This window comes from Rhea americana, unplaced genomic scaffold (assembly GCF_003343005.1).
Source record: "Rhea americana isolate MKP2758 unplaced genomic scaffold, rheAme1 scaffold_123, whole genome shotgun sequence".
Lineage (NCBI taxonomy): Eukaryota > Metazoa > Chordata > Aves > Rheiformes > Rheidae > Rhea > Rhea americana.
The window spans coordinates 819,527-834,331 of NW_028185295.1; the positions used below are offsets into that span (position 1 = coordinate 819,527).

Genomic DNA, 14,805 nt, shown 5'->3' on the forward strand with positions numbered 1-14,805 from the left:
ACTTAACTGCAACGTTATTCTCCATTAACAAGCTAAGAACAGTTAATTCATTTTTCAATGTACTTTTCTGAAGAGCTAATAGTATTAAAAACATCTACTGAGAGCATGTCACTAATGAGCAGTTTCTTACGTTAAAAACACTTTTTCTGAATCTAGTACATTTTGCATTTGTGTCTATTAAAATGCATGAAATATCCATCATAACATTTTAAGTGCTCAGCAGCTTATTACTGGAACTGCATAACTGCTTCCTTATTATCTCGTCTTGATGATGACTTTATATCGAGGTAGCTGTTAAAATTTCCATCCAACTACATTTCTCTTTTGGATGACATATCAAGAGGTTAACTTATGCTCCCTTCCAGCTGATTTCTAGGCCTCAATCCATCAGACAAGTCACTTCAAAGGAGGTATTAACTCTGTTACGTTGAGACATCAAGATAAAGTTGGCTAAAGTTGGCTTTCTGAGATGCAGTCCCCTTTGGGAAATGTGCAGAGAATTCTTCAGCATTTATTTCTCTAGGCAGTTCTGAAGAAACAAGGCACAAGATGAAGACCAAGACATGGAATGAGGAAAAGCTATTAAAGAAAACAGGGAGCTGTGGTTAATGTAGCTTGAACTATTTTTTTAACTATTACTTCTCATTCATTTTATATTCTATGAGTTTTCCTCCAGGAATTGAAGTGCATTTATGTAGAATTAATATTCTGTTAGTTAAAAGTTCCTCTCTATCTCCGTACCTTAAGTCTTTGCTCACTAATAGTAAAATCTGTCTGGAAGAGAAAGACTGAATAGGTAAGTTAACACTTCTGTCTTTCAGTCACATGCCATGAACTGTTTATGTATGATTTTGTTGAAATCAGGTCAGAAATGACAAATAACAAGTATAATATGTTTACAATCATGCAAGTAATTCTAGTTTTACTGAAAATTAAACACTACAATTGTGAGGATAAGTGAAGATTACCTATTGAATTTATGGCCTGGTAAATTGTCCTTGCATTTATTTCTGCATGAAAGTACAGCAATTTGAAAGCAAGTATGCTGTTTCTTATGGGGGAGTGGTGCAGATGTATACCACAGGAGCTTTCAGAGGAAGAAGTTTCCTTGTATCTCGAGTTACTAACATTTTGCAGATGACAGAAGATACTTATGAAGTCAGCTGACAAGCTGATCAACTATAACTAAGAGCAGCACTAGCTAGAGAAAGCTACAGCATGGCTGCTTGATTTCCTAAACTGACATAAAACAAGATACACCTTAACAAAGTGCAGGTAGGAACTTGTGTTAAGAACCTGATTTATTTTTTCAGTGACTCAAATTTGTCATCTGCTGACAGTGAACACAGTCGGAGAGATAACAAATAGTAAAAGAGCATTTGAGATATTCTTTCAATGTTGAAATCAGTTCCAGCTACTCAATTTACAAAGTCTTTGTTTTATTTTGTTTTTAGTTTTGCACTGGCATGCAAGAGAGAGAATATGTAACAAGCAGGAAATAAGAGAGGGCAAAAGGTGCTTGACTGTCTTTTGTTAGCATGCAGGTGTCACAGTTAACTATAGCTTCATTTGGAGACCATAAATAAGTAGATGCTTGGGATAATGACAGTTTAGAAGCAGCAGAAATGCAGCTTGAAAAGTTTGATGCAGAAGGCAGATTAGTATCACCAGAAAAAAAAATTCATTTGAGGAAAAGAAATATATATTGATCTTCTGGGTAAGAAATCCCTTGAAGAAAGCTTGAAGAGTTACAGTAAGTTTAATTTTAATAAAATGCCAAATTAAACTTATTCAGACTGTCTCAAACAGTCTCAAACAAAAGAGCTATTTGAGACAGCTGAGTAGTTTTGTTCTCAATAAAAATCTTTATTGGAGTAAGTATATAGTAGTTTTCTAAATCTTATTTTAAGCCCAAGTGTCCTGTAAAAGTTGACTTAAAAAATCCTATTTGTACAGGGAAGAAAAACTCCCTGATTATTAGTATTCAGGTCGGATTCTTACAGGTAAGGGGTATCAGACCTAACGGCTCTCAAAATCAAAAGGAAAATTTAAAGAACATTTCTACAATTTTAGTCTGCAAAATTTAGGATTTTTTTCTTCTATATAAGGATGATTCAGAAACTTTATTAATATGTACTATTCATCCTTTCATGATACTGGAGCATTTAAATCTTAAGGTACATATTCAGTGTATATGTTACTATTACTCTCAGTATACTAAGTACCCTTCACTGTGTCCTGTATCATCAAGAATTTCAGTTATTTTTTAAATCCTGGATGCAATCTGATGTAGCTGAACTGATGGTTCTCCAGAAGTTGTAAAGGGCAAAAAAACAGTCATGAATTACTACACTGTAATGATGACACTTTAGAAGACTCAAACTAAGAATATGAAGGACATCGCATAGTGACAAAGGAATGTACAAATCAAGAGTAATGTGTTTCTATGAGTATTTTGAGATATAGTTTAAGATTATACAGTAACAGAAGCTTAGACCTTGTATGTCCTCCCTTCTGTAAGTCAAAAAAGATGAGATCAGTCCTATACCCATTAAAGTTATGGGAGCTGTTGTTTATAGAACAAGGATTACCCTTTGTATTCATCTGTTTGTAGTTTTTGAAAATAACCTTAATTGTCTACTTTGGTGCTCCTTGCTTGACTCCTGTGTATATATATAGAAGCATCCAAGAATAAGCAGTCTCAAGAAATTGTGTGGATTTTGATCCGTAATGAGTGTAAAAATATTTTAAATCATTCAAATAATAACAGTTGCAAATCTTTAACATTATTCTCTTCACTATTAACTAACTAGGCTAAATGTTTTAATTCACTGTTTTTGTTTTAAAAAAACACAAAAAGATATGAGGATGAGACTTAGTTGTTTACATATTTTAAAACAGTTATGCCTTGGGATGAAGACACCTGTAAATTAAGAGGGACTTATTCTTAAAATAAAGTCACAGTCCAAATTTTTTTTTCCTTTCTGTTGCCAACTAGCTGTCAATCTGCTTATTCTTAAACAGTGTTCAAGATACAATGGTAAAATGAAATATTTACAAGTGTTCTTTTCTGTTATGTTCATTTTTGCCTAAGTATAAAGGTAATGTTGTTTATAAAAAGGTAAATTATGGATAAATGTACCTAAAATCTAGTTACTTATATTTTAAAGTGTTCTCCAGAGTTTTTACAATCTTGGTTTGATATAAATGGGCACAGTCAATATCCGAGTCAGAAAGACTTAACGTGTGTTCAAAACTGTTTCTGCCTTTCAGTTGCCAGTTATAATCTAACCAAATTATTACAAATATTCCAGTTCTCTCAGGAAAATAATGAAGTGCACAAACCTTCTGTGCACAAATCACTGCAAATTATGTTATTTTTCCTTCATTGGGATTAAGTGAAAGAAAGAGGGCAGTCTTTGTAGTAGAAATGGTAACATAGATTTTTCTGATCCATGAAGAATGCCTCCATCATCAGGCTACACTTAGAGATCTATTAGTGATAATTATACACTCCTGTTACCTGCAGCAGCACTGTACCTCATAGTCTTTATTGCATTTATTACCTATTTCACAGTTCAGGAAGTGAGGATCAGTGATTAAAACCCAGATATTCAGATAGCCATCTCCTGATGAAATCATTCTTCCAAGCCAGAACGGCTCCCAAGTCTCTTTTGTTCAGAAGAGACATCAAGAAAGTTGAGGTACTGTTCTGAATAGAAACCTTTAGAGATGATGTCTAAGAAAAAGGAGCTTGCAAGTGAATCATTCCCATTTCTTTGAAAGCTTAGAGGAATAGTCTCAATATTTCAGGAAACCTAGGACAGGATATATATGCCTGTACTTTGTGTTTTTTTGTGTCTTTGTGCCTTTGTACTTTGAGATTTTTGAGTAATCAAGCCAAAAAAATACCCCATGACTCTGTTGACTAAGGTGAAAATCTATCTCCTCTTGAAAAACAAGATAGTGAACTTCAACTTATCTTAGGCTCTCTTTTTTTCCCCTTAGTTTAAGTTTTTTCGCTTTGTTTCCCACAAATCACTACAATTGATGGAACTCTATATTTAGAAAGAATTAATGAATATTGGACACCCCAAGTTGCATTACAGTCATATCAGAACAGTGAATATTTACATTAAAAAAATTGAATTACAGATATGGTTAAAATTAGGGTTCCATATTAGTCTTTACACAAGAGTTACCAAGTAAGTTCTTGTGGTTTTCAATTATATTTCTATTATAGGAGTTAAAAAGGCAAACAAAAAGAAGATGACAAAATGAATTAACTGTATTTTTTTTCTTCCAGATTTACAAAGCATTTTGTTAACTGGGAGTTGTAGGGAATCTTTTTACTGAAACAAAATTTCAGAATAAGAAAGATCCCTATGAAATAAACATATTGCACAGGAAAATTTCAACAGTGTAGATTAATAAAATTTTCCATTTTACTCTTCCTTGTGGAATATATTGTTTTACACTGGATCCTCCCAATAGAGTATATTTTGATTATCAAGTCAAATGACTGTTTTTTCTGTCTTATTCCATGTTAGTCTGTGTCTAGGTGAGTTGTTGCAGTGATTTAGTGTGGGTCCTTGAAGCCCCTCTGTGGCCAGGCATCCCAGTTGGTTTCCCGTACTGGGATGCACTCTGGTCTTCTCTTAAGCTCAACTACAGTAGCCTTCTGGACCTGGAAAGTTAGAATACAATAGCAGGCTTGTGAAATAGCTGCCTTCATAGTGAACAGCACTGGAGTAGCTTAGAGGCAAACTGAAGCCAAACACCTTGATTTGAAAGTGTTGAAGCACCTTATTTTGTCAAAGCAAAATGTTTAAACATGTCCAGATGAAAATTCTTAGAATTTTTCATTGTAGCAGCAATATCAAACTAAGGCAAAAACAAATTAAGATTTACCGAAAGTCTCACAGGTCATTTCTGGAAACAAATGTCCTGAAGTCCTAGGATTTGGGCACAGTCTAAAAAGTTTACCATTATGCGAGGTAGACTTTGACCTTATTACTTCTGCCACATGATCTTTCCAAGTGCTCTTGTTAGCCTGCAGTAAATACAAAGTAGATAACCTTGCATTGAAACTTAAAATTTACAAAGGCAGTTAGCATAGAATTGTAGTGTGTGGGAAGTTCACACTAGGCTTATCTAGAGCAAAGTTGTCGTGTTTCTCCTGTTTCTCATTCAACATAATTTCTGAAAACTTGCCTCAAAGTGTTCAGCAGTGAGCTGAAAAAACAACAACCGTATGTTTCGCGTTATTGACTTTACTGTGCTTTAGTTCAGGGCCTGAGGGTAGATTCATAAAACCTTTAGTGCTGTTAGCACATTTTCTCTGATAGTCATATTCCTTAGAGAATGGTACAAAAGAGAAACTGCACTCTTATTAAAATACAGAGATTTAGCTGACTTCTGTTTTTTAGCTTTCAAAAGATACTTTTCCTTCCATTATTTCCAGAAGAAGGAAATGTACCTATCCTTAGGGTTATTTGTTTCTCTTATTTAGATATTATTTACAAAACTAAATTAAAATGCAGCTGATTCCTATATGAATATTTTAAATAAAGCAATGTATTGAGAAATTCCTCTGAACTAGGTTAGAGAATTAATGATGAAATAATAAAATCAATGTTAGCTTTCATGTTTTGCTCTAGATTCTGGATTTTCATGTTTGCAGTTCGAAAATCATTTTTTTAAAAAATATGGCTCAGCTAATATACCTCCGATTATTAACAAGAAAAGCATGCTTCAGATTTTGGGTGTGTGTATGTATATGTGCGTATGTGTATATATGTACAAATATATATGTGCATATAAAGTGTGTGTGTGTGTGTGTGTGTATGTATACTACATATATTTTTGATGAGGCAGGAGAGTCTGGAGACCAAGACTTTCAACTCAAAAGTTTACTACTTCGTGGTCTTTCTTTCACCATCTTAGTGAAATTAGGTAGTGGTTTTTGTTCTGTTTAAAGTGAATAGGCTTTCATAGGACAAATGTTTATTGTTGGCACCCTGGCACACAGCAAGAAACCTCAGATTTAATTTAGTCAAATTACTGCCAGTATATGTTTGTTCTGCCCGCACAATTTGATCCACTGCCTCTGTTTAGATACTTAGGTGTCACCAGCAGTATAATATCTCAGAGCTTTAAAGAAGTTAATGGGTAGCCCTATAGCAGCACAAGTTGGACGGCTTGTTTATGGCAAAACGTATGCAGGATTGGAGAAGGTGAATACTGACCAGCCCACATGGTGGGCAAGTGGCAGGGGAGGTAACTTAGCAGAAAAGGGAAAGAAGGAAGAGGCAAATATAAGAGAGAGGACTGAGGGACAGTGAGAAACAGGTCTAAGAAATAGGAAGATGGCAAAGGGTCATCAAGAGAGTAGTTGCTATAAAAAATACCTGTCTCACCAAATAATATGTACATTCTCTGTCTTGTCGATTACTGGCTTTCTGCAAGGAAGGAATGTAAGAGGAAACATCACAGTCTGAGCTGAACCTGAAAAAGAAAAGCAAAAGGAATTCAGGATGCCTGCAATATATAATATTGCAGAATATATATATTGTTATATTCTGTGGTAATAGATGTATACATATGTATATCTATGTAAATATATATATATATATTAAACAGATGGATACAGGATTTAAAGGAGCATAGAAGTAAAGATCAGTCAGCACTCGTGATTCATCTTAAAAAGACGTGAAAAATGCAGAACAAAATATATATGTTTAGTGTGTATATATATGGATGTTCAATATGTATATATATTCACATACATAGATGCACAGACTTTTTGTGAATGTGTTCATGCATTTGTTCTTTAAGTGATTCAAGCGTATTTTCCAAAAATGGCTCCTTCTACCTAACTTTACGTTGGGGGAGGGGAGGAGGAGGAAAGGAATAATAGATTTGTGACAATGGCTAGAATTTTTTTTGTTCTCAGACCTGGCTATGATACTGGATGCCTGGAATGGTTGTTTCTTTTTCATGCACCTGTGGATATTTCATCCCTGGTATATTCGCTGTGTATGTTGGTTTTTCTTTCTAGTGAACTACATCAATATTAAATGCAGCCTGTTTCCTGTTTCATCATATAAAAGAAGCCAGTAACATTTCCCTAAGTATTTTGCTTAGCTTTCTGCCTTTGTGTACAAGGATGCAGGTAGAGAAAGGAATTGAATATTGTGAGATATTTCTGTTACTCAGAATAGTAAGGGAAAATCTATTTTGCAACTGGAATGATTAAGGCTAATGAATCTCAGAATCACAGGATGGTTGAGGTTGAAAGGGACCTCTGGAGGTCATGTAGTCCAACCTCCCTGCTCCAGCTCGGTCACCTACAACACAGTGCACAGGATCATGTCCAGAAGAGTTTTGAATATCTCCAGAGAATGAGACTCTACAACCTCTCTGGGCAACCTCTTCCTTGTCATCCTCATGGTGAATAAGTTTTTCCTTATATTCAGGCAGAACTTCCTGCATTTCAGTTTGTGCCCGTTGCCTCTTGTCCTATCACTTGGCACCACTGAAAAGAATCCAGCCCCATCCTCTTGACATCCTCCCTTAAGGTATTTTTAGATATTGATAAGATCCTCTCTCAGTCTTCTCTTTTCCAGGCTAAACAGGCCCAGCTTTTGCAGGCTTTCCTCATAAGAGAGATGCTCCAGTCCTCTAATTATCTTCATAGCCCCATGCTGGACTCTTTCCAGTAGCTCTATATCTCTCTTGTACTGGGGAGCCCAGAACTGGACACAGTACTCCAGCTGTGGCCTCATCAGGGCTGAGTAGAGGAGGAGGATCACCTCCCTCGACCTGCTGATGACATTCCTAATGCACCTCAGGATACCATTGGCCTACTGGGCTACAAGGGCACATTGCTGGCTCACGGTCAGCTTGTCCCCCAGGACTCCCAGGTCCTTCACCTCAGAGCTGCTTTCCAGAAGGTCAACCCCTAGCCTGTCCTGGTGCATGGGGTCATTTCTTTCTATATGTAGGACCCTGCACTTGCCTTTGTTGCACTTCATGAGGATCCTCTCTGCCCAATTCTCCAGCCTGTCCAGGACTCTCTGAATGGCACCACTGCCTTCTGGTGTATCAGCCACTCCTCTCCATTTGATATCATCACCAAACTTACTGAGGAGGCACTCTGCCTTCATCCAGGTCATTGATGAGTAAGTTGAACAGGATAGGACCCAGTACTGATCCTTGGAGAACTCCACTAGCCACAGGCCTCCAACTGGACTCCACACCACTGATGTCAACCTTCTGAGCTCTGCTTTCCAGACAGTTCTCAATCCATCTCGCTGACCATTCATCTAGCCTGCACTTCCTAAGCCTCCTTATGAGGATGTTATGGGAGACAGTGTTGAAAGCCTTGCAGAAGTCAAGGTAGACAACATCCACTGCTCTCACCTCATCTACCCAGCCAATGAAAGATGCTAGTGGCTCTAATCTCCTTCATTTTAATTTCCAAAATGTCTTTTTTTTAAGTAACAAAAGTACTCTGAACTGACAATACTTTACTCAAATTGCCAAAAGCAATTTGGCCTTTAATAAAGCTATTGTGGGCTGGAACATCAGCAGTCAAGCAGTGCAGATTGATGTGTTTTGCTTGATATGATTCAGTGAATGTACTGTTCTTGTAGAAGTTGAAGCTTGAGCCTATTAGGAAGAAAAGTATAACTGACAAAGTTTCTTTGACCTGCAGTAAGATTTTTTTAAAGTTAGTTTGTCAGTTAGTTTTAGATGATAAACTGGTACACATCACTGATGTGTATTACATTGGTAAGAAACATGCATAGTCAGGCAATTGCACAGGGGATACAGATGCAGCATTTAAAATATTGTTGAGCAGTATTGTAATTAACTTTTTAAATTCAAGATTACAAATGAGTGGTAGAGAAGACCAAAATTGTTTTGGCAGCCAACCGCCATAGTAAGCATAATGAAGATTAAGAGGCCTTTCCCTGTTTGCTGGTGCTTCTGCACCTGATTGTGGAGGAAATCTCTCTGAATTTTCTGCATGCTGCAGACTACTGTCTGATAGAGATTCATGATTCATCACATAGTTTGCTCAGTAGCTGTGAGACTAGCTGCTTGCTAGAACGGAAACCTAGATTATAGGCAGGCTAGATTTATGCTGAAAAGCAGAGTAAATGAGATGATTGCACACGTATTCACACTAACTCACTCAGGTTTTCTCAGACCCACCCAGCGGCTTCATTTTACAGTTCAGCTTGCTGTGTAGACATATCTTAGCTTTAAGAGATGCCAGGTAAAATCCTGGCATCTCTGACTGCAAAGTAGTATTTTCTGTTAACATCAGTCATGTCAGGTTTACATCCTTTTTGTCCACTTTTTCCATCAAATTTCAAATGGAAAATCCTACTTAATAGTGCTTGCTGTGATATGCGTAGTTGTCTGTTAGCAAACTAGCCTGAAACCATTGATGTTTTCTGTATTAGCCTGTAAATAGCAATTGTGTTTTCTTGTAGCTAACTTGGGTTACACAGATTAGTATAGTATTCGCTGTTTTACTAGTCTCGATTTACTTTTTCTTGCTTTCTATGCTTTAAGAGTTTCAATGTCTACCTTTGATCATAGAATTTAATGCTCCAAGCAAGTCTGAGTGGTATTTTGTATATGCCTTGGTAGTGGTGGATGGCATAGCAGGAGCCAATAGTAATTACTATCTTTGGTTCAGGTAACTGGTTTTGAATGTATTTTAGTTCAATACCAAAAGCTGGTGCATTGTTTCAAGATAAATGTTTGTTTTTACAGTGCTGCTTTTAAATATTTGGTTAAAAGATCTCCCAAGTACAGCAAGATAAAATCTGTGAGAGGAATAGTAAGCATGCGTATTGCTATCAAGTTAACAGATCTAGCCAAAGTCAGCAGATTTTCAGTGCTTACACTAGGCTGAAAAAGCTTATTACTAGCTGGTAAAGAGAACAGGAGTCTTTGGAGTGTTTAGTATATTGAGCCCATTGAAAATGAGATTTTGTCTTGGATGTTCTTATTTCTTTTCCTTAAATTTAGAAAGGACCAATGGCAGTTAGATTCTAGATGAGGAGCTGGAAAGAACTTGAGATAATTTAGGATTTTAAAAACCTTTTCTTTGCATGCCTAAAGTAGGGATATAACTTAAGATGTTTTGGGCTTTATATTTTATGTGAGCTATTTCATAATGATTTGCATCATCAACATTTGTACCTCTATCAGCTGGCTGCATAGTTTGCATTTTCCCATGCAAAAATATAGCTCTACAACCAATTACCTGGATATAAATGTATATTCAAATTTTACTGGTATGGACAACTGTAGTCAAATTTGTCGAAGCTAGAAAAGTGCCTATATCTGTTTATTTGATTCTATATATTCTTTCTAGAGATGCGTAAAATTTATCGGTTACTTAAGCCTTTAAAATAGAGAAGGAGCTGAATACTAATCTTGATAATAAAACTCATATTTAAGGAAGAAGAGGTGCTTAGTGGATCTTTGCAGGTTACTACCCTTCTCTCTCTGAAAGGAAAGGTTTAAGATACGATACTGGTAGATAGTAAGATAAGATATTAGTGTCTAAGAGACTGAGTAGCTCAGGGAGTGAGTGAGTGCTGGGTGCATGAAGCAAATGAACTGTGTGGTATCATAGGAAGAGACACAAATGCGTTCCAAGGGAAGCACAGCATGATAAATACATTGAAGGACACAAGAACTAGAAGGGTAGTATCAGTCCATAGAAAGCACAAGGATCCATTTTAATTTATTTAGGGCTCTTGATTAAAGAAAACAAGAAACAAACCAAAACCCACCGAAACCAAAACAATATTATGCCTATTCTTATTTAAATACAGCAGCACTTTCTGTTGGTATTTTACTGATGTAAATGGAATTAGATAAGTGTGAAGTTATAATAAAACTGGAAAACTAGTGGTTTAGTAGATTTAAATTTGTCATAGATTCACTGTAAACTGCAGCACGTGACCCAGGGCAGAGTAGACTGAACGAACTGTTATGATCTGAATAATACGACCTCTGAACTGATCTCAGGTCAATATATTTGAAAGTTAGTGAGGAAAATACTAATCTAAACTATATTTAAAGATAGCCAGTGCCATTTAATAAAATATGTTAAGAATTTCTTCCTGCAAACCTTGTGCTTTTGTATGGCATCAGAGGATTTCCACGTGATGTTGTGTCTAGCTGTGTTAAAAAGCTGTGTTTACACATTTATAAAATTTTGTTCTAAATAAATACAGTGCTCACTAGGACATTTACTACTTCTATATGCAAAGCTGTGTTCTTGACCTGGAATGAGCCCAAGCCCTGCGTGTTCTGGATAGGAGTGAAAGGCATTCAGCCTTCCCCATCCACCTGTCCGGCTGCCAAGGAAAACTGGAGCTCCTTTGCAGAGGTGTAACATGAATATGGCAGTTACACAATACCTGCACAGTGGATCTTGCTATTTTTTGGTTCCTTGTACTTCCTATGACAAGGCAAAAACTTCTCTCTTCTGTTGAGACCAACTTCAGGAAAGGAACTTTCTTTTCCATACAAGGTAGCTAATTTCTGCAAGGCCAGGGCTGTTTTCAGGACCTTGTCAGCACTGCGTGTTATACCCAATTTTGGCCCTTTCACAGCCCTTTCACCCTACTTCATCTTAATCCAGTTGTGGAAACTCAGGGTGAGGGAAGCAGGCTTGTGGCTCTGATATCGTTTATATCACAGACAATTTACAGTTGATAGACAGCTCAGAAACTGTTCCTAATTGCTTTTTGGGGATGTAACGCTATGTAACACGCTGTGCTAATACCCAGGCATTGCAAGCGAAGGCGGATCACAGGTAGTTCTGACCTGATTTTCTGCTCAGAATACAGTTACAAAGGAAGCAGACTGATATACGGAAAAACACAAATTTAATTTCAAAACAGAAAGGGTTTACAAGTCCCTAAGCATTTAAAGGTAGTAGACATATTTATCTATATTAATGTGAGTAGCCCTGTTGGATCAGATGTTTATATACACTGACTCCTTTACATGAGAGGGATGCTACAGAGAGCTGTTAAGGAAAGAGCAAATTAAAATTGACTACACTTTCAGATCTCTTTAGAGAACTACTGTGAGATGAGGGAGAATAAGTAGTTCAACTCAGAATTAAAAAAAGAAAAAAATTCACTTGGGCCCAAAAAACATGAGAAAGGGTTAATATGTTTCAAATAATAATAAACAGTGATTTTCCAGGAAGTCTTTTGACTGTTATTGGGAATTTTACTCATGTTACTGAAGCATTTTTGCAAATCCTTCCCTTGTCTTTGAGATCTGAGAATTGTTTCCCTTGAAGTCCCTGCAAAAATACAGAAAAACAGAAGTTGCAAAAGATCATAGTTCGCTATATCTGTATTACTATATCCAAAAAGACCGTTATTCACTTAAGATTAATGCAGAATTGGTCTTTCTTCTGTCAAGGAAAGTAAACATCTAAGAAAAAGAATAATTCAGGTAATTGACACCAATGAGTAGATGTACCTCTGTTTCTGCTGGGTTTGCACATCTTTTCTAGGGTAGTGTAAATATATAGGATTGACCATTGCTGTCTTTGCTAAAGCTGTAACTGGTATTTTTATTCTTGGGATTCCTTATTAGACTCAGAATAACAAAGACAAAACTGGGTTGAAATCTCAGTTAGATATGCTGCTATAGCTTCTGCTCTGTAGCTACTTTACAAAGAAGGTATGTCAAGCTTTTAGTGGCTTTTTCCCTCGTGCAGTCCTGAAGTCAGATAGGCTTTGATTTTAGACAGTGTCCTAAGTACCCATTTATTAATTGACCTCTTCCACCATGTTTAGCCAGCAGTAGATGGAAAGGAATTCAAAAAGCAAGGAAAGGAAAGGAAAGGGGAAAGGGGAAAGGGGAAAGGAAAGATAGAGTTTCAGACTGTGCATAGGGCATAGATAATCACCTGGAAAGATGCAGTGGATATAACAGCCTGACTGAATGTAACCTAGATATTTTCATTTGCAGTGTTACTTCCTTTTATGGTTTTCTTTTAGCTATCAGCAGCCTTTATTATGCCACAGGAACTTCAAAAAGGCCGGGCTCTATCATGCAAGAAAGTAATTAATGAATTGCAGGTTAACTTTCCCCCGTGGGACAGTCAGCACTCTGGCGCAGTAACTCAGGGCTGGGCACGGCTCCGCTGCATCCGTTCTGCCCTTGGGCGGTCAGTCAGTCTCCTACTCGTATCAGTGACAGTCCTCAGTCAGGATCGATCTCACTCTCATTCTCTCTCTCTTTGGTCAACAGACAATTTTCAATATCATTTTATTCTCAGACATTTATTCCTAGATATTAGACATATTTTATTTCTTAGATATGTGTGAATATTTTCATTGTTGCAAGTACATTGTAGTTGCCAGCACATATATACACACACACGTATATATACACACACATATATATATACACATACATATATAGATATAACAAATATTTGTTACCCTTCTTATCAAAGAGCAGATTATGTGAAAGGTATTCATGATATGAGAAAGGGAAGTATGGTTTGCAGGTCAGTTAACATTTGAAGGTTCTGGATATGAGAATATTAACAAGTTATCTAGATAATGAAGTAATAGAGGATCTTCTGAGAAATGCAAATAAACAGGCTGAGAAACTGATGTAGGTGAAGAGCAAATTAATTCACACAATTACTACTTATACCACTCTCCCAAAATATTTTTAATGAAGGACTAAAAGTCCAGTATTGTAAACCCCTTGCTGAAGTTTTCTCTCTCGCTGCAGTAATTCCACTCTTAAAGGATTGCTTATGTGATTACGTGATTGCAAAGCGAAAGCTCAAATCTTTACCAGCATATTTGTTTTTTAAAATGCTTAACTAAATCTGGGTTGACTGTGCCTATTTATGACAGCCTGGTTCATTAAGTGTGAATACACAGTGCATTTATATAGTTAAATATACATCAGAAGTGTTTTAACATAGTAGCCTTATGTTTTAAGTGTTGCTTATACTTTGCAATTTTCTTACTTGATATGACTTTTGGTAAGTTTTGACATTTGCCCAGCCAGTTTCTCTCTCTCTCTCTCTCTCTGTGAGGTTCACATGTAAACTGATTTAAAGATTCCATAATGACTGTTTGGCATATCCTACAGGCAAAGGTCCAGAAACCCTTTTTGCTGGCTATAACCTCAATGATAATGAGTGGCACACAGTACGTGTGGTTCGGCGAGGAAAAAGTTTAAAGTTAATGGTGGATGACCAACAGGCCATGACAGGTACTGTGGCGTTGCGACTTTGTGTTACTGGGGGGAAACACAAAACAAAAAATGGCAGAACTAAAATGCCTTTTAGTAGAAATGTAGAAACATTTTCTGTTGTCTTGGGTGAGATCCAAAATCCATATTATGCATCTTGAGAAACTACCACTGCAAATGCGTTTTTACACTTCGTGTGAATTTTATTCTAACATGGCTATTTAAATTAATGAAAACTTTCATGCTGACTTAAATGAATGTTTTTATACAGTAATTGAAGAGAAGTTGTTTGATACATCACTAATAAGAAGGCAAGTGAAGTAATCTTGGCAACACACTAAACTTAAACTAAGATTTAATCCCTAGGCCATCACTGTAAGTGAATTTCATAAATGTTTGAAGGATATTCTGTCATATGTTTTAAATCTTACATCAACTGTTCTAAATAAATAAATGTTAGGGAAGACGTTTTCTTGTATATGAAAACAGCAGTTGTGGTGGCGGGGGGAAATAGCATGAATGCTG

At 36.5% G+C, this 14,805-nt stretch overlaps 1 protein-coding gene across 1 annotated transcript in view; it reads left to right on the forward strand.

The window, feature by feature from the left end:
- NRXN1 (neurexin 1) overlaps positions 1-14,805 on the forward strand; it is a 702,150-nt gene that overhangs the window by 317,936 nt on the left and 369,409 nt on the right. The window contains exon 10 of the mRNA XM_085325818.1: positions 14,179-14,301. Coding sequence (XP_085181944.1) covers positions 14,179-14,301 — 123 coding nt within the window. The remainder of the gene's footprint in view (positions 1-14,178; positions 14,302-14,805) is intronic.